Here is a 20435-nt window from a genome sequence, read left to right as displayed (position 1 = left end):
AAGACTTTAAATGATTATTGAAAAAACATCTCTTAAATGGATACATATACTAATTATGAAATTGTTATTAATAAATGAACCTTATTACTATTAATATACTATTAAAATATAGAATAATGTGTTAGTAAGGTATATTAACTACTACGCAATGAATATAGCTATAGTGCATTAAATGTATAAGGTGTAAAGAATGTATAAAAGATCCTGACTTTGAAGATTTGCTATCTTTTATATTCTTGGTTTTATTTTTGGTGTTCTTTTCTTTTTTTGTTTGTTGCTTTTTTCTTCACTATTCCCATTGTTAATTCTTAAAGTTTGTTTTAATTTAAGTTGTATGTACTGTATATTATATGTCAGACCCCAGGAAGAATAGCTGCAGTTGTGCTGCAGCTAATGGGGATCCAAATAAAATAACAAAACAATAAACCTTTTATGGTGTCATGTTTCATAGTTTAAAAAAAAGCAGAAGTGCCACTGGCAGAATTACCAGATCAAGTTTAGGAAACTTCACACAAGTTACCCGGATGAAACTTGGAATATTTAATTATTTTTTATTTACCATTTCCTATTATCCTTTACTTGGACCCCATATTCACCTGCAGCCCCTGCTCTGAATCAGTAAAGTAAAATTGTAGTTTTTATGTTTTTTTACAGTAGGAATTTGAACTAAATATGACAACACAGTACTTGACAGGTTAATAGGAAACACTCAGGTGTACAGTAACTGTCTGCAGCTAAATCAGGACTAAAAGGGCAGTGGAGTCCCTTGTGACAAGATATATATATTTTTTTAATTTCTACTTTCTACTTTCTAATTGTCAATAGACTCATGAGACAATTGTTTAAAGGATTTTATTTATTTATTTCAAAACAGTTTTAAATGATATCCATACAAAAGTACTGTAGATTTGGAATACTCTGCCTGGAATGATCTACAAAAACCTTGATTCTTAGATGAATCCATCCAGAAATGTGCTTTATATGACAGACAAATACACAACATAAAGCCAAAATGTCACAATCATACTTCTGAACACAGTATTTTAGGCACCTTGTATGATCAAAACAGACAATGAAACCTCTGTTGTGACTGAAATTGACGGCAAATAAACATATTTTAATCCACATCTTGTCCTGTGCGCTAACAGCTCTTTTAAACAGGGACCTGTCTGTTGACAAAAATTGCCTCTCCGTCCGTTCCACAGACGAGACATTGTCCCAGCACGTCCAAACTGTTGACAGACAGCGTCTGACTGGGCAGCATGTGAGTCGTCTCCAGACGGGCTTTACTGGAGTCTCCGCTGAGCCAGGCGCTGATCAGGGACTGGTTCCCTCCAGCCGGGGCCATCGCACTGCGAGATTTCATGCTGTTGTTCCTGCCGCCTGGAAAACAATAATAAAACCTTATTTATTTACTTTATTAAATTATTATTGTCTTGGTTTATAGTTTCCATAGTATGCTTAGCAGGTTTTAAGCTCTTTGTTATTTGTATCACAGCAGCTGACTCAGTGTTTTGGGGGTTGATAAAAGCCAGGGGTTGTATGACTTATACTTTATACATATCAGGTGATTTTTTTTAGCTTATATATTTATGACTGAACATGTGAAACTTTTATACCTGCTATTTTAATATGATGGCTTTTAAATTGTATCCATTTTTTGCAATGAACTGCAGTTTCTTGGCATTCCCTCAAAGTTTTTTTCTTTGCAAAAAAATAATTCATCACTTATTGAATTTATCAATAAAATCATCACTTATTGAATTTATCTCGTTTACAGCAGATAAACGAAGCCTGTTTCCAAGATTTTTTTCTGGGTCATGATCTGAAGTCACCCATCCTGGAGGCGCCGCAATAATTCATGTGAATCAATCATTGAGCCTGTCATTGAACACAATGGCCGTCAGTTCAGGCTATTACATCACTTGCCTTGTACGAAGGCGAGCATGTCTGACTGTGTGGAGGTCTCCCAGTGCAGCAGTGAACCGTCCTCTGAGCAGGTGAACAGGTGATCTGGGTTCGTGGGATGGAAGTGGACTTCCCACACTGTTCAGAAAAACAAAGGAAAATGTATTTAAATAAGGCACAAGTCACTGCGGAAGTGAAATGTAATATATGACTACAATATAGTTATTTGGTAAATGAATTCAATCAAGTCTTACTTTCAGCAGAGTGTGCCTCCATGAGTGAGAAGGGTACGCTGCCTTGTCTCACATCCCAGACACAGAGCATGCCGTCCTGCCCTCCTGTGGCAACAATGTGCTGCTGGTTCGGATGCCTGTCCACGCAGTGCAGAGGGACTCTGTCCCCTGACCTGAGAGCAAAACAACTTGTTATTATTACATGCTTATAAAAATCCAAATCACCCAAATACAAAATGAACAAAGGAACGAGTGGGATAGAAAAATAAAAGTTTAGAATTTTTTATGGCTGTCCTTAACTAAAGAAACTTTGGTAACGCTTTATATTAAGGTCCTTGTAAAAACCATTAATTAACAAGTAATAAGGCCCTTGTAAGTCCTTACAAGATGCTTATTAACATTATTGTGTTTATAAGCTTATATAAATGTTAATAATGGCATTACAAACACCCATGACCCACCCATTATGTCTTTGCCATGCCTTTATTAATCTTATTTTGTTCTCTTATCGATATTAAAATATACTTTATTGCTCATCTATTATAAGTTAACTATAAGTTAACTATGCTTTTTGCAACTACTGGATCTAAAGCGGGAACAATGCCTTATTACTTGTTAATTAATGGTTATTAAGGACCTTTTTATACAGCGTTACCGAAACTTTTAGTCAACCAGCACTTCAATGATTTTGTCAACTAATAAATGAGTTGATTTGATCGAAAGGTTTGTAAAACCGACTAAAAAATTCCTATTTGACCCAAACAACCATTAAGTGGACTAAGCAACTAATTTTTGTCGCTCTTACAGGGAGAGAATCTGTGATGGTGAGTTGCTCTGTTGTCTTAAGTCCCACAGCTTCAGCTGGCCGATAGAGTTTACTGTCAAAATCTCTGTTGTCCTCAGGTAAGTGACAGCATGTATCGTGCTGCTGTCCGCATTTTCTGTCAAAGGTGAAACAGAAACATGTTAAACACTTTTAACACACACATGCTAAGAACTGTAAATCTGTTTATAGCACTTTTTAAAACACACAATTACAAAATGCTTTACATATAAGATAAAATACACACATACAAATCAGGTTTATATATATAGCTACAACCATACACATAGATATTCATGATACAAAAATAAGAATTAAAGCACATGACCAAAATAAACAAAACTACAGGCAAACATAGCAAATTCTGCTATAAATTCAGGGGTCAGGTCATACAAAGCCTTATAGGTGATTAGTGAAGTTGGAACTCAATTATGTGTTTAACTGAAAGCAAATGAAGGGAGGAGAGAATCGGGTTGATGTGGGACTGACGACTAGTTATTGTTTACAATTTAATAGCTTCACTTTCTTGAGAAGTAAAGCTTGGCAAAGGGGCCAGCAGCGGTTCAGCTGCGGCCCAAGGCACAATCAATCAATCAAAAAAAAAAAAAGGAACTCTTGTTTTGTCTTACTGTGCTACTTGGGGCCGGTCTGGGGGTCCCCTGGCCTGCCACCCTGATGCACTGGTCTGGCCTTGCCCCCTCACTGCGGCGTATGTTGTTGTTGTGGCTATCATTGTCATGATGTGTTGGTTTATGTTGGGTTAATTACGTGTATGATCTTGCACATCTTGTTATTGTGTAAGATGTTGTGCTGTATTGCATCAAACTATATTGTGTGGTGATGTCTCCTGTCCCCCTGTGTTATTATATTATATATTGTTTATTTTTATTTTGTATGTATGTATGTATGCATGTATATATATATATATATATATAATTATTATTATAATTTTTTAAATATTATTTTTTTATTTTATTTATTTACTTAGTTATTTTATTTATTCTTATTTATTTGTTTGTGTGATGCCTCTGTGGAAATCGTTTATCATTTGTGTTTTTCTTTGTTGTTGTTTGCGCTGTATGTCTGCTGTCTCTACTTGTGGTCCACATGGTGTAGTGTATTTGACCCTCATGTCACCTTGTTTGTTACGTCATTTCACCAATAAAAATAAATAAAAAAGAAGTAACGCTGGGTGTCATGTGACATGGTGCTGCCACATCTTAATCTCACCTATGACTCGAACCACTCCCTCCTGGTCGGCTCTGAAGACAATGATTTTTCCATCTTCACCGACTGTAACGATTTCAGGACTGCTGCACACGACACCGGTACAGGGAGCGTTGTCACAAGGGTAGCGATGCGCTCTCGGCCATTGCTGAGAAACTGATATCGTCTGCAGTCAAGAGAGCAAGACGCCATAGGAGAATTTGAATATTGACAAAACCACAGATATGTTATATATCCAGTTGAGCCGTTTGTCCAACATTCACTTCCTGGAACTGCAACATATTTGTGAAGCCATTACGCAGTCTGTTGTTGTGACTTTAGTCAAGTTTAATAAGGGTTTATGAAATCTAATAACATAACTTGAGGACATGATGATCTGTAAGTCTTATAAGCCTTTCACAATGGGAAAACAGCCTCTGAAATACAAGTTAAAGGTCAAGATTGACAAGTCTACCCCTAATTATTTCTAGGTCAGTTTTGAGAGTTAAATATTTCTCTAATGAGAGTTAAAATTCCTCATGTTTGTAACCATCTTGTCTTACACAAGAGTGATTTAAACATGTTTAGTTTCCTTATAAAACCTTGAGTTTGTAAAACTATGACAGCAATGCCATGAAGTGTGCCATGTGAAGCTAAGTTGTGCCAAAGTCTGCTGTGAATGTCTGTTATTCGTGTACACGTTAAAGGATTGTCTGCTTACATAGACTGGATTTCGAAAAGATCATAAATATTAGGCATAACTTTTGCCTCATGTATCTGACTTACCTGACTGTTTTGGTGGTGGCGGAAGACGGTGACTGCTCCAGTTGATGATGTTGTGACAATTCGGTCTTGGTCCAAAAACTGTAAGAAAAAAATTATAACTGGGACAAACATTTGATATATGCGGTCTTGAATCAATAAAGTTGTTACATTTATGAGTGTGAGGCAACATCTATCAATCTTGATTAAAAATACTGCATTGATGCAACTTTTCTCACCTAATTCCTAATTTAATTAGATAAGATAAAAAAATATATATATGTAGAGGGAACATGCTGTGAAGCAGTTGCGATAAAAAGTAAGAAGAGTGCCAATATACAGAGTAAGACTAAACACAACAGTAGGTACAAAATATACAAAACTAGATTACATTAAGGTGAAAATAATGTGCAATGCAAAACAGAATGAAGGGGTCTCTATTAAAGTACAAAATGGGGGGGAAAAGGGATTTGTTGCTGCCACTGTGTTTGTTGCAAAGACGAAACCAAATGCACAATACTATACATGTTTTGCATTTTAGGTTAACTCTTTTGTCTTAAGTACTAATAAAAGTTTGGTACTGTACATTTACATTCCCATGAGTGTCTTACTTGAAGGTCCAGAACATCTCCATCATGCTTGTGTTCACATAAAAGCTGCGGATCTCCTTCAAATCCATCGTCCATCCCAGAACTTCCATGATTTCCAATGGACCAAAAGGAAATCTTGTTATCCTGTAATAGACACATTGATGAGTTATTATACAAGTCAAATTTGAATCATTTTTAAGATGATCATAATACGATGTAACTGACAGCGGTCATAATAAGAAAATGTCACTAATCGCTGTCTTAATTTGTCAGGGGTTCAGTAGACAGACAGCCTTTATAGTAAATAACGTGCTGAGTTCAACATGACATCACTACAGCTAATATATAATTTGTTCATGCACAATTGTATGCCGAAATAACACCTTAGGATTCATAACATATCTTAAGCCGTGTTTATATAGTTACAATCCGTGTAAGCCGACACATTAGAAAAATAATATACAATTCATAGATTTTCAAATGAAGTTTGGCAAACACTGACAACTTGCCCACCTCGTTATCCCACGAGCCGGTCGCAAAGATGTCTGGTTGCTGCAAAGACGAATGAGAAACTGGTCTCCATCTGGTTTTACTGATTTTCTGGGACACGTATTTAGCATTTACACTCTCCATAGAGACAGAAACAGTTTCACACACTATGAATTAAAACGACTGCTGGAGTTAGCTTAGCATTGATAGGCAAAAACCGGAGCCTACGCGCCTACTACTTTGTACGTAACTACGGTGGCCCAGCGAAGTCAAACTATTAAATCATGCGACTTTTCTCACTTTTTGCCCTTTCGTCCTTATTTTAACAATACAATAACATCCACCATTTTCAAGGTCAGTTTCAGAGTTGTGTGTATATTTATAAAGTTAAAAACCAGAACCAACACCAAATTACGATGCACCACGGTAACAGATGTTAATGTATGGAACAAATTGGAGAATGACTTAAAAACATGCAATACCATTATTTTATTAAAAAAAGTACTTAAAAGCAGGGTAATTCATTTATATTAGTGAGAGTAATGAGTGGTGACACGTGCTATGCTGCTGCTATTTTTGTTTTGTTTTGTTCTGTATGTTTGATTGTCTTTTTTGTCTTTCTCTTCTTTTTAAGGAAGATGGAAGAAAGGAGGAAGAAGGGAAAGGAGAAAAGGAAAGAAGGAAAGGGGGTACAAGTGGAAAGGAAAGGAAGAAGAAGGAAAAAAATCAAGCAGCTTCTCTCTTTTGTGACTGCTTATTTATTTTATTAATAAATAACAGATTGTACATTTTTAATTTTAAACTAACTTGAGTTGTAACAGGGTAGGTGTAATAAGCTATGCTTCAGCCTTTTCAGTCCAAATGTCTATTATCAAATTTCTTTCTCTGTTTACTTATTGTTTACTTTGATCAATGCTTTTTTTCTGGTTTGTTACTTTTCTTTTAATGACACGTATTGACCAAAATAAACGGAAACGGAATGAAACCTCAATAGACAGGAGCTTGGTTTCTCTCTTTTTAGACATTTTACAAGTACAGGAAACATAAATCCTAGTAAACAAAAAGAAAAAGAAGGGGGGAAATAATATATATATAAATAATAACATCTTTAGCCCATAAAACATGTTTTCTTACCTGGGATTTTTTTTATTCATTTATGAATATGGATTAAGGCCATAATATTAATTGTGCACACATGAGTGTTTCTCTGGGTTTTACTTTTCATGAGACCAAACAGGAACTTCTTTCAAAGTAGGACAAAACTGTCACCACTGTTCTCTGTAATAAAAGCACATGGGCTTTGCCATAAATCCTCACAATTAGGTTAGGCCAAAAATAAGGGTCTGGAAGAAGAAAAGAAAAGAGCTCAGTAATAAAACTGTGGATTGATTGTGTTAAAAAGCATATGATCCGATTTGTGATAACAGGAATAGTGTATTGTTTGAAACTTTGGATTTACATCCCAAATGAAATGAGAGTTAAATAAATGTAAAATGTTCGATTTTATATTTTATCTTAAAAGCTTAAATATACAATGTAAAGAAATACAAATGACAGACTAAAAATAAAAATAAGGACAAACTAAAAAACAATAAGGAGATGAAAAAAAGAAACAAAGATTGAGAAAAATTTACAAACTTATTTTAGTTATTATCATTTAGAAGTTCCAATGACTGCATTAACGTGCAACCCAGATTCTGAAAAAGCTGTGGGACTGTAAATGTGTAAATAAAAGCAGAATTAATCAAATTCAGAATTCAAAATGTAGAATAGATTAACCAATTTTACAGTTTTCAATTGAATGTAGTCTGTGTTAAGAAGTATTAGCAAATTATTGCACAATAAAAATCTATTAGAAAGACTTGTAAACAGAGGAATGATTTGGCAAATTTAGTGTGTTTTGTGTACATGACAATTACCAAGCAAGATCATGAGATTTGTCATAAAATTCAATGACAGTTTTAAGAGCAGTTTTTTTTTTTCGAGCAGGTACATTTAAATGATTATATAATCAATCTCAAGAAGGTGGTTAAACAAGACCCACCTACAATAGGAAAATGGTTAGATGAGGTCCATGATATATATATGATATATATATATATATATATATATATATATATATATATATATATATGATGCATGCATGTCCCTTTTTCTTTATTTATTTTCTTTCAGAGAATTAAAGTGAAACTCCCTTATGTTGGAACTGTTCATACTGTTAATACATAAAAAATGTTAAAAATTGGGCCTGGGAAGAAAACTGATGTTGATATATAACTATGGATACAGATGGATATTCCTGATGGTTATCTTTTCTTTCTTTAGTTTTCTTTTCCTTTTCTTTGCTTTTCCTATGTATCAGGAACCTGTCAATCTAAGAGAAATTATGTTTTGTTTTGTTTTTTAAAAGGAAAAATATCCTACGTTGTATGAAACCTGTTGGCCTCAATAAAGATAAAATAAAAATAAATAAATTATTATATAAATTATGTCGTCACACTGTTAAAATAATCGCCTGCTGTTTCGCCATGTCATTTTTTTGTCAACATTGTTTTCTTTTTGCCTAAATCATCTCCTCATGACGCCGGCCACCTATGGTAAAATCTCCTACATCCTCAGTTGATCAGATCATGTGATTTTACCCCTTTAAGATAATGGCCTATGTCAAGTGTGTGACTTAAGCGGATTTATTATGACTAAGTCAAAATAAAATGTGACAATTTTTGAACATGCCTTTGTGACTTAAAGAAGGTATGGTAACACTTTATTTTGAAGGTGTCTACATAAGAGTGACATGAGCGTGTCATAAACATGACATGGGATGTGTCATGAACATTAATAACACTTTGAAGTAACATTAATGCTCATGATACTTGTCATGTCATGTTTCTGACAGGCTTGTGTCACTCTTATGAAGACACCTTCAAAATAAAGTGTTACCACATCTTGCTTAAGTCACAAAGGCATGTTTAAAAAAATTGCCTAAGTCATTTATTTCACTTAAGTTATATAATTTACCCACAATGTTATTACTATGCCAATAGACATCCTTTGTTACATCCTTTTGAGTGAAATGATCAATAAATGTCATATGTTACACTTAAGGTGAAGTTTTTTGTGTTTCCTGCAAAACTTGAAAAAATGAGTTAGGCGATTATTTTAACAGGGTGACGATGTAAATGATGTCCCCCCTGTAGTGTCTCCCCTTAACGAGTGTCGCACTCCACCTGCCGGCCACCGTCTATGTTACTGCGGCAAATTTGATTGTGCACCTGAGTGAGCGATGTGGCTTTTATTTCTGGCTTTGCAATTAAACCTTATCTGATGCTTGCATTTAAACAGAACATGATTTATTGTTTGCTATAAAATGCCACCGTTGTGTATCGGGGTGTGTGTTCGCAGTAAAACCGTCTCGGATGTCTGGTGACGTATCCGCCGCTCCGCCGTCCGCTCTGGAGCTTGTCAGCTTTCTCGGCAAAACCTTTGGCGCAGGCGCGGCACTGACAGCTGCTGTCTACTTACTCCGCAAAGTGTGTTTAATAATGGCCTGGAAATCTGGAGGAACCAACCAAGCAGAGCTTGTCAACAACCTCCGCAGTAAGTCCTCGTGTTTTCTACAGCGGTAGCATTGGCCGCATTTTGCAGACAGCTCGCCCCGAAATCGGTGAAGTTTTCCGGGGGCGACCTAGAGAGGAGGAGCGGTGGCTAGCTGGTTGCTAAGCTATGTTGTTGTTGACCTAGCGTTACCTCTCTCCACCCCTTTTCCCAAACCACGCTTACGCTGTGGAGCAGATGCATGCCTCCGATCGCTGCTAAGAATAATTTAACAATAAAATCGCCTTTAGTTATTTATTATTCATACAGCTTGAGTTTGTGTTAGGTTAGCTTAGCGTGCTAGCGTTGCTGTATGTGCGTCATTTGGGTCGTTGTAGCTATCGCTAGCAGCGCAGCTAACTGCCCTGCCCACATTCATTGATGGATAACTACCTCTATGCAGGGCCAGATTAACACTTTGCTGTACCCTGGGCAACAATATGCAAGGGCCCCATCATCACGACCCCAGAATCAGGCAAAATACAGAATAAATTACAGTAATATACAGTTAATATACTCAATATATTAACAGTTGCATTTTCATGTACAGATGTGCAAACGCTCATATAACTACAAATGCACCACTATGTCCTCTTGTCAAGTCACTCACTCACATAAAATCGACCCACTACATAGATAATAATAATAATAATAATAATATTAATACATTTCATTTGGAAGGCGCCTTTCTTGGCACTCAAGGACACCGTAAAAAAAAGAGAAAGATAGGGAAGGAAGTGTGCTCAATTTTCAGAAAAAAGAAGAAGCAAGCAACCACATTTAAAGCATCCAATATTTATTTAACAGCACCTACACCCAGCACAAATGTATTGAATTGATAGAGCCGTCACAGAGGAAGACAAGACTCAAACAAAAATCAAGAATCTAGAATCAAGTAGCATTTTGGTCCTCAGCTCATTTTAAACAGAAATCACCCTGTCACCTCAAAATTAATTTTTCAGCAACGGCTCCGATGGACAGTTAAACACATAAGCGAGAGATAACCAGATATTTTGCTTGTGCCCACACTGCCCTGGGCCCTTTAGAGGTCGTGGGCCCCTGGGCAATTGCTCAGTTGCCCATATGGTTAATCCGGCCTTGCCTCTGTGTCATTCACTTTACGTTCACATGAATGACATTGACAGCTGACAATGTGAGGCCAGTTTCTACAATGTATTTGTTGACAGGGGGTGATTGAAAATGGCAGCATGCTGTGTCACAGCCGTTGCTCTGCAGAAAGCAGCATCAGTGTGCCAACCTGCTAGACTGCTGCTATGTGGTGCTAAGTCTACTGTGATCAATACCGTCGCTGCCACATGGTTTACCCTGCAATCAGATGACTGTGCATTGTTCGCCTCGGAGGGAAACTCTGTTGTTGACCGCCGATATAGCAATAAACAAGCCCCTTATCTTGCATGATAACATGCATAAGCAAAATTATAGTCAAGGTGATGATATCTGCAGACTTGAGTATGCAAGTCCACTCTCAATATAAAATATCTACCAGGGCTATTTATATTCTGTGCGCTCCAGCAGAGCAATGCAACAGATAGTTCAGCAGTATGGTTTCAGGGCAGTGGTCAGTCATGCACCATCTGCTTTTTAACTAAAACAAAAGCATAATTTTAGTATTTCTTTATCTTTCTTTTCATAAGTTATAATTGTGATTAAACATTTTACAACTGTAATTAAGTAAGAGTTCAGTAAATCTACAATGTTGCGATGATATGTTATTAGATGTACTCTCTTTAAAGCATAAACATACAATGTGAATTTCAATACATTTTTAAGGAAATTAATAGTAGTTAGAAGTACAGACATCTTAGATATCATGAAGAAAGAAAGAATAAGACAAATTACTAAAATTAACAATAAGAACATGAATAGGAAACAAAGAGATAATAGACAGCTTTTTAAATTAGAAACTAAATAGATCACTCAATAATTGGTTTAATGATCTATTTTATGATAAACTTTTATTATTTACATGTCTTAGACTTCATAAATTTACAACCCTGATTCCAAAACATTAGGGACGCTGTGTAAGATATTAATAAAAATAAAAAAATGCTGTATATTGTTTCTTTCAAGTGAATATAATAATGTCAAGAAAGGTTAGCAAATTAATGCTTCATCTATGAGAAAGACCTTTAAATGAAGGGGTTGTTTTGGCAAATTTTAGATTTGTATTTATTAAATCTACCAAGCAGGATCATGGGATTTATCATTTCAATATTTCTTTATCTTTCTTGGTTGATGTGATTGTGTAGTTCAGTTTTTTTTATTTGCACATGGTGAAATTATATAAAAAATAAATGGACATGAGGAAGTTGAAACCAGTTCATCAGTATGCAAAGCTGTGTCATGCTGGATAATAAAATGCTGGAAATCCCCAAGAACAAGTAAATTAGTCTTTCAGTAAAAGGCTTCTTAGGCCAATTCAGCAGCATCGCCTTATGATGTGTGCCAATTATGCAAATGCAATTTTTTCTAGCATTAGTATAAGACATTAATTAAACTTTATTTAGGTTCTATTTATTATATATTTCCCCCAAATATTCTATTTGCTCTCTAAGTGGCATTACTTTGGTTTTCTAAACACTTCTCTTCTGGACACTGACCCATTTAGTCACACGAATGGCTTAAATTTAACCCTCATTTTGCATAAGCTGGATTTAAGCAGGTCAAACTCAGGATGAATGCTAATTCATGACTTTTTAAAATAGTTTGTTTCCTTCTGACCAGTGCTCAGGACTGGTCAGTACAGGCTGCACTAGCTCCCCCAGTTGCATTTGTTTTAAATTAATTATTTAAGTTCCGCAGCCCATTGTGTGATGGAGAAAATTGTGTTTTATAGCCTAAAAAGTTTAAAACAATATAAAGTTTGTTTGCTTATCCTGGAGGCTTGCACAGACAATTTTGTATATTCTGAGAAAGATCAGGAATAGGAAGAAAACAGCTTGAAATCAGCCAGTATGGGTTATTTTAATTTCCGAAATCACTAGTAGGTATCCATCTGGCAGCTTGAACAGGTTATTTGTAATGCATCCTAAAGCAGCACATAGCTCTGACGGTGAGCGGAGACGGTAATGAGAGCAGCGCCGGCTGTCCTTGGCTCTTCCCGCCGTTGGCACAGCTGCTGCAGAAACCTGTTATGAGGGATTATTCTGAAGACACTAACACTTCTTTGGGGAGCTTTTTTTAAAGTTTCTTCCACCACACGTCTATAAACTTTGACACTTCCTGTCTGTGCTGCGGAATTTATTTCATCCTACATTTTCTCTGATATTCTCAGTTTTTCATTCTTGGCATAGAGTGTGATTCGCAAGTTTGGTTTAATGCGTATATATATATATATATATATCTTTTTTTTTTACATTCAAGTCTGTAGAATATGATTTGTAGGCCGGGACATCTCTGCAGCACAACCAACTTAATTTAGGAATTACAAATATTTTATTATATTTATTATAAATATATAAATATTATATTTATTATAAATATGATATTATTTTGCCTTGAACAACTTTTGCTCCTCACTGCGATTTGGTTATTGCACTAGTCTATAATGCAATTTCTATCAAATTTAGAGTAATTGTGCAGAGGTAGTTTGCAGAGGTGATCTGGACTGAATTAGGTTTTTCTAATATTTTGTTTATAAACATAATGTTGAATTATTATCTTTCATGACAATGTAAACAAAAACTAACAAATTATACCTACATTGCACAGGTATACCTAATGAAGTGGCTGGTGTAGATTCATACTGTTAATTTTTCTCTAATTAATATGTACCATCCAGTCCTCTGTCTCTAATATATCAATATACAGGATACAAAAGAAATTATTAAAAAACTTGATTCGTTAAACATATCTTGTCATGCTCACTGATTTGGTAAATTGCACAAAATTGTCTAATATACTGAGAGATATAAAGGATATATTGCAACTATAATGGTTAAAAAATTCTCACAGTAAATGTCGACATACTTCATATCCTAAACATACCAGTAGTGTGTGTGTGATTCCTAATATCTCTGAACTCGCTCTGTTCTTGCGTGTATGTAATTTTTCTTTTATGCATTTCTGTTTGCATCTGCTGCAAGATTATGTAATCTATTCCTGCCCGGTGTTTGTATTTGTTCATGTTCCCATAACACGCAGTGACACAAACTCTTTTGCATCCCCAGAAAATGGCATTATTAAGTCCGAAAAGGTCTATGAAGTCATGCTGGCCACAGACCGAGCCCATTTCTCTAGGTGTAATCCCTACATGGACTCGCCACAGTCAATAGGTACGTCTGCCTCTGCAATCAGTAATGCATGGCTGCACACTCTGGAATCCAAATAAGGTCTGACATCAGAGGGATGAACTAACTAAATCTCTCTTTTAACCAAAAGGCTATCAAGCAACCATCAGCGCCCCACACATGGTATGACTTTACAAGACTCTCAGACATTTCTGCATCCTGTGAATCATAACTGTTAACAGTTTTTTTTTGTGTGTGTGAAGCTTGCTCTCATTCAGTCATTTAGTAGATAAAAAAGAGAAGCAGCCAGAGAGATAAAAAATGATCTTCTAGGGTTGTCAAAAGTATCGATACTCAAAAAAGTATCGATACTAAAACGTTTTTCAAAAGTATCGAGTATCTGAAGCTTGTTATCATTGTTGCAGTTTCTTTTTGCAAACTGTTTTTTATTATAAATATTTAACCTGTGGTTCTGTTCATTTTTACATGCTGCATTTTTCTTGTTGATAAAAAATTGATAAATTTTGGAGTCTTTGTTTTTATCCTTGTGGTATTGAAAATGGTATCAAGTATCGAATATTTTTTTAGTATCGGTATCGAGTTGAACATTTTAGTATCGTGACAACCCTATTATCTTCCCATATTAAACGTAATCAAATGGATTACAATGGAATAAGTCTAAGCAATTTAATATATTTCCATTAATAGTTGGCTTTTTCAGTTTTTTTTAATGATGCTAACAGACATAGAAAGAGACAAGTAGTGGTGTTGGCCCTCGGATGAACTGGCTGTGATTCACCTTGTCACAGCTGGTATTTGATGCAATATGAATGCTGAGTGATGGGTTGTAATGCAGTTTCCTTGTCGACGCCCCCTCCCTCCCTCCACCCAGCACGCCTACGCCCTGGAGCTTCTACATGACCAGCTGTATGAGGGAGCTAGAGCTTTGGACGTCGGCTCCGGCAGTGGGATCCTGTCGGTTTGCTTCGCACGAATGGTGAGCCACACATGACGGGTAAACATATACAATTTCTCTTTGGTGGCATTGTGACTGTTTTGAGCTGATGGATGATTCCAAATCGACATAAAATTAGATGTTTTTAATGTGATATTGTCATGTGAACTGAGCACCACTGCTTCCCTCTGTGCTTTGCAGGTTGGTCCTAAAGGGAAAGTTATAGGTATTGATCACATCAAAGAGCTGGTAGATGATTCTATAACCAATGTGAAGAAAGACGACCCCAGTTTGATAACATCGGGCAGAATCAAGCTATTCGGTAAGATGTCTTTGATGAAAGGTAAAAGTCGTTTTTTGTCTTTTTCTGGAGCTTATCAGCAGCAGAAACTTTAGCCGTCTGTTCCTTTTAAAATAACGGACGGTGTAATGCTCCTTGCTGTCTTCTCTTCAGCGGGGAGCTAAACATACAGCAGCTCAGCAGACGGGGAGTGCAGTGTTGAATAATTGAGCACGTACTTTCACCAGGAGGATGGTAGTTCTGACACAACTAAGTGCTAAAAAAAAGTAGGCAGGCAACAGACGCTCACTTGCTTTGTTATCACCACAATGTTTTGACAGATTGTTAGTGAAGATGTGCAAACATTTGTTGTGATTGTGTCTCAATTTAGTCAGTAAATAAAAAGATAAATTACGCTTCGGTCCACTATGCTGCTCAACAGTCTGTATCTACTTTGACATTTTGACATTTAATTTGGTCTGTAAGTAATTACACAAAGGATGGTGTAGAAAAAAAATACTACTTTTGGCATTAAAAATGCAATAACACCCAGTACAGAAAACAACATAACATAAAAGAGTGCTGTGGACTAAAATGTGTGGGCTTAAACTACAGCTTGTTGTGCCTACACTTTAAACAAAACACAAACTGCTTCATGTCAAAAAGTGAGAAGATAAGAGCTTTCTGTTGATGTATTGTGCTGATGTTGGAATAAACAATTTAAGGCATCACTTGAAGATTTCGAAAGTACTTTGTGAAGGAAACTAGATGCTATCCTCTAAATATTGTCACCTGAATGATGCGGCATGAACGTACTGAGTGAAAATATTTCTTGTCAATAAGACAGTTTTATATCTTTAGGCTCTGGTAACTAACATGTGATGGGAATTGTCTATATTTGTGATATTTCTTAGACTAAATAACAGGTGAGGACTCGACTTTAGGCTCGACTTGACAAATTCAGAAAAAGACTTTCAGCTTGACTTGGACATTTAACGCTAATGACTCAGGACATCACTTGGACTCGAGCCACTTGTTTTAACAAATTAATATATATTTAAAAGTACTCTTTTCAACTGATTCTGGTAAACATAATATATTATTGATGCTGTTAGAATAGCATTTCTTTTGGTGAAGAGCGCATTATGACTTGTTTAAGACTTGAAACTCAGAGTAGGATTTGCTACTTTACTTGGGACCTGCCTTTCTTCATTTAAGACTTGAGTGCAGAGACATGAGACCGCACAGCAACGCTCACATTCAGTAACTGTAAACAATTATTCATACACACAGTAGACAGAGATAAACAGAATGACTGTGTGTGTGTGTGTTTCAGTGGGAGACGGGCGATTGGGCCATCCTGAGGAAGCGCCTTATGATGCCATCCATGTTGGCGCAGCAGCACCAAATGTCCCACAAGCTGTGAGTCTCTCTTAATGCTTCAAGAGCTATTTACGAGGTCACATTGTTCCAATTCACTTCAAAACAAGGAATGAATGCAAACGCAGATAAAAAAAAAAAAAAATTTAATTGGCAATCCTGCTGTTTCTTTCTGAAGGCCGACTCCATCAGCATTCTTTTTTTTTTTAAATATTTTTTTAATGCGTTTCCCAACATAGACAAAAACAACAAACAACACACTGGCCACAAAAAACAAATATCCAATTACTTATTACATAATACAGACAATACAATGAAAATGCTCTGTCCCATTACGATTGACAGTGATGTAGCAAATGCATATCTGGAATGAAGTGAAGAGTTGTTAAAAAACAAAAAAAAAAACAATTTTTTCAAAAATCCCAATTTCCATTTCGAGAGAAAATGCTATATTTTTTTGATAATTAAAAATAATAATCTTTTTCACTGTTTTGAAATGTAAACGCCCACAACAGCCTTGCAAATAGCAGTGACGTAGTTTAATGTCAACGTTGGCCGTGCTAAGTTTGGAAATCACGTCACACAATAACACAAACTAACTGAACAAGATGGCAGTAACACTCAACCATGGGTTAGATTGTGTTCTGAGAGGTGAAATTGCTGGCTTTGTAAATGGATAATGGTTAATGGATTCAGTTCCCCGCCCAAAAGTGCTGTTTGTAAGGTATAAGGGTGAAAATATTCTTCATTTACAGTACACTTTAATTAATATTTAAATGGTCCTTTTTTAACGTGGGTAAAATATATTTTGCTTCAACCCCATCCACAGTAGTACACATTACTCTCCTCAAAGCCACGAGACTCCATAGACAAAAACAGTATTTTTTACCTCACAGAACACACGAGTGGTTGCTTTACCGATGCCTCAGTGTGTTAGGTTTGTTTGCGTTATTGTGTGATCTTTGGGCTCAGATTGAAACTAATGTGCCGGTACTCTGGCTGGCTATCAATAAGGATAGGTGCATCTCAATAAAATAGAATATCATAGAAAAGTTTATTTGTCAGTAATTCAATTAAAAAAAGTGGAAATAACACATTATATAGACCCATTACACAGTATGAAACATTTCATGTCTGAATGTATTTAATGATTATGGCTTACATTTAATGAAGACCTAAAATTCAATGTCTCAAAAAAATTGAATATTACAAAAGACCAATTTAAAAAAGTATGTTTAATATGGGAATGTTGGCCTCTGAAAAGTATGTCCATCTATATGACTCAATACTTGGTTGGGGCTATTTGACTTGAACTACTGGAAATTGACTTTTCCATCATATTCTAATTTATTGAGATGCACCTGTAAATATACATGTAGCAACTTCATCATCAAATAACCAAAATGTGGGAAAAGTTTTCCGAAGAGCCTGGGAAAGTAGCATTTTGACACTAAAACATAAGTACTTCAACCAAAATGTGAATTTGAATACATTAGGGACTACTGGGAAGCTAAAGACATGCACATCGGTTTGCTCCTTTGTATAATAAACTTTATTTTTATAGCACTTTTCTTAACAAAGTTACAAAGTGCTTTACAGGCAAGAGATAAAAACATAGTGGAAGACAGAAAAAATTACAATAAAACAACAAAGCAAAGTAAAGTGCAATGCAGACAAGTTGGAATCACAAATCGTTAGCCTCATAGCATAATTGCCTAAGTAATTTTTTGGCCAAATTGTGATATTTGCCTAACTTTACTCTCCTACCACTGCTGCATCTTTCTGCCTTATTGCCTATGTTCTCAACCTATCAGAACACTTGTTAGAGTCCAAAATCACATCTGCCTTAGTCATCTCCTTGACTTAGGCATTTTTGCCGCTACATACAAACCAAACTACATTATTTATATGTAAAAATTGCCTTAGTCAGGGCATATTCTGCCTAAGTCACTTTTATCTGTTATGAAATGTGTTTAATTTTTTATGCAAACTTGTTCACACTTCTATTTGAACTTACTGTTACAATATCAATCAAAAATACCAATGGGCTTACTAAAAATTGTTTTTTCTTGTTTCCCGAAAATGTTCAAATATGACTTAGGCAAATATGCTATGAGGCTAACGGAATGTCAAAAGTGGCACGAGCTGGGGGAGAAAACAACAACCAAGAGATTAAGTAGTTAAAAAGGCTTTGCGATAAAAGAGTTTTCAGTAGGGATTTAAAAGAGGCTAGTGATGAAGCCTGTCTGACCTCAAGGGGTAGAGAGTTCCAGAGATCACTATTGACACAACATATGTTTCCTGTTTGTCTTCCAGCTTCTTGACCAGTTGAAGCCCGGCGGCCGGCTGATTCTGCCCGTCGGCCCTGCGGGAGGAAACCAGATGCTGGAGCAGTACGACAAGATGGAAGACGGCAGCACCAAAAATAAGGCCTTGATGGGGGTGATTTATGTGCCTTTAACAGACAAAGACAAGCAGTGGTCCAGGTGGAAGTGACTTCCTTCTCCCCCTCCTCCCTCTCTCTCCTTCTCACAGTGGCAAAGGTGAAATGGTGTGGCTTGGAGCAGGCAATGGATCACAAGAGGCTGCATTTTGCTGCTCGTTGACATTTTTTGCTTCTTCCATACCATACCAATTAGCTGCACGTTTTCTTCTTTTTTCTTTTTTTTCCTTTTTTAACTCCATAACTCCAATTTGGTTCAATCAAACCTGCCTGACTAATTCAATTTGAAGTCGTTTTGAAACCCAAACACTAAAGACACTGAATTAGCAGCTGTGTGAAGGCATATGCTTGTTTTTTAAGAGCATGACTACTTTGTCAGCTTGGATGCTCCTCACACAATGAAACCAAACTATTCAGTTTTATCTTCTACTCTGTGAGATGTAGACAAAAACATGTAACTGTCTGTATTTTTATTAAATCTTAACATTTTGCATGTGATTCTAACTCTTTGTTTGCATGACAGTTGGTGGTTATTTCTTGCATGCAGCTCTTCTTTTTCAGCCTCTTCTAACGTTTGACTTCTATTTGTCACAGGGATGAACTCTGAAGAAGAAGACAGTCCATAATCCACCTTTAAGTTTGAACCTGGAGAAAACTTGGATGGGGTCAGGCAGCCCATGGCATTTTGTTCAAAGCATAACAAACCATGCTTTTTTTGTTTTAAGTCTAACCATGGACTAGGCAGAAGAAAGACTGGGGAGAAAGACTGCTTGAAGCTCGGCAAAGAAATATTGGAGAGAGTTTATTTTTTGTTTTCAGGCCTGCATCTTTTTGGTTGTGTATTCTTTTTAACTGCTGGATTTTAGGTTTTTTTTTGTTGTGATTTCAACATTTGAATTGCAATCAGCCATTTTTTACAGTGTTACATTTCAGCAGAATCAAAGCTGAATGTAGGAGGAACGCCGGACGAACGATGATGAGGAAAGCCTGAAACTTTTAGATAATTTACCTAGCTACAGCGTGTGTGTGGACCATCTAACTGTAGACCTCTCTGCTAACACATGAGCTTTTTCCCCTGCGAGCAGTATTAGAAACACACACACACAACGGCAACACACGGCTGATGTAACCCACGCATCCTGTTTGATATTCTACACATAGAATAAGCAGCACATCGGATCATACCGAACATACTCCAAAGAGAGCTGAGCACTAATAACACCGACACCCGTGCACATACAGGGCTGTGCTTTTCCACCTGGTGATGTGTTGCTTTCTGCCGCTGGTTTTTCCATTAACAATTAGCGCAGGCTCTTCTGGTGACTGATACTAAATGAGGTAGTCACTGCTTTGCCAAAATAAACTCCAACAATATAAAGCAAATGAATGTCTGTTTTCTTGAAATCAAAATAAGCACATTTTATTTTGGGTGATGGATGATATTTGGCTGTCACAGTTTCTGGAATGGCACATGAAAATAAAGAGATGCTTATGTTTCTTCTTTTTGTTTTTGAATCTTTTG

General features: G+C 36.2%; 2 protein-coding genes across 3 annotated transcripts; one reads left to right on the top strand and one right to left on the bottom strand.

The window, feature by feature from the left end:
* Window positions 1-838: 838 nt before the first annotated feature.
* On the bottom strand, window positions 839-6270 carry nup43 (nucleoporin 43). Its single transcript, XM_059356416.1, has 8 exons — window positions 6036-6270; window positions 5544-5666; window positions 4957-5034; window positions 4195-4357; window positions 2947-3082; window positions 2163-2314; window positions 1930-2046; window positions 839-1383 (listed from the first exon to the last, which is right to left on the bottom strand). Exons 1-8 carry the CDS (start codon window positions 6153-6155, stop codon window positions 1154-1156), a joined length of 1119 nt encoding a protein of 372 aa, XP_059212399.1. The 5' UTR covers window positions 6156-6270; the 3' UTR covers window positions 839-1153.
* A 2994-nt stretch (window positions 6271-9264) lies between these two features.
* On the top strand, window positions 9265-20410 carry pcmt (protein-L-isoaspartate (D-aspartate) O-methyltransferase). 2 transcript variants are annotated; one of them, XM_059356143.1, is made up of 8 exons: window positions 9265-9608; window positions 13796-13900; window positions 14007-14038; window positions 14748-14852; window positions 15012-15132; window positions 16427-16512; window positions 18787-19013; window positions 19508-20410. In XM_059356143.1, exons 1-7 carry the CDS (start codon window positions 9428-9430, stop codon window positions 18964-18966), a joined length of 810 nt encoding a protein of 269 aa, XP_059212126.1. In that variant the 5' UTR covers window positions 9265-9427; the 3' UTR covers window positions 18967-19013; window positions 19508-20410. The 2 variants fall into 2 exon arrangements, with proteins under 2 accessions (XP_059212126.1, XP_059212125.1); XM_059356142.1 differs by having other exon boundaries at window positions 9268-9608; window positions 18787-18956.
* Window positions 20411-20435: the final 25 nt, after the last annotated feature.

The sequence above is a fragment of the Centropristis striata genome, chromosome 18, assembly GCF_030273125.1.
Source record: "Centropristis striata isolate RG_2023a ecotype Rhode Island chromosome 18, C.striata_1.0, whole genome shotgun sequence".
Lineage (NCBI taxonomy): Eukaryota > Metazoa > Chordata > Actinopteri > Perciformes > Serranidae > Centropristis > Centropristis striata.
Note: the sequence above shows the minus strand (reverse complement) of the source record. Positions and strands in the feature narration are given on the sequence as shown.

Excerpts from the sequence above, each read along its gene's own strand:
- nup43 (XM_059356416.1), bottom strand. The coding sequence starts at position 6,155 with ATGGAGAGTGTAAATGCTAAATACGTGTCCCAGAAAATCAGTAAAACC. Across the intron at positions 5,667-6,035 it reads CCGGCTCGTGGGATAACGAG|GATAACAAGATTTCCTTTTG; the intron begins GTGGGCAAGTTG and ends TGTCTATTACAG. Across the intron at positions 3,083-4,194 it reads GGGAGTGGTTCGAGTCATAG|AAAATGCGGACAGCAGCACG; the intron begins GTGAGATTAAGA and ends CACCTTTGACAG.
- pcmt (XM_059356142.1), top strand. The coding sequence starts at position 9,428 with ATGTCTGGTGACGTATCCGCCGCTCCGCCGTCCGCTCTGGAGCTTGTC. Across the intron at positions 14,039-14,747 it reads CCATCAGCGCCCCACACATG|CACGCCTACGCCCTGGAGCT; the intron begins GTATGACTTTAC and ends CCCTCCACCCAG. Across the intron at positions 15,133-16,426 it reads GGGCAGAATCAAGCTATTCG|TGGGAGACGGGCGATTGGGC; the intron begins GTAAGATGTCTT and ends TGTGTGTTTCAG.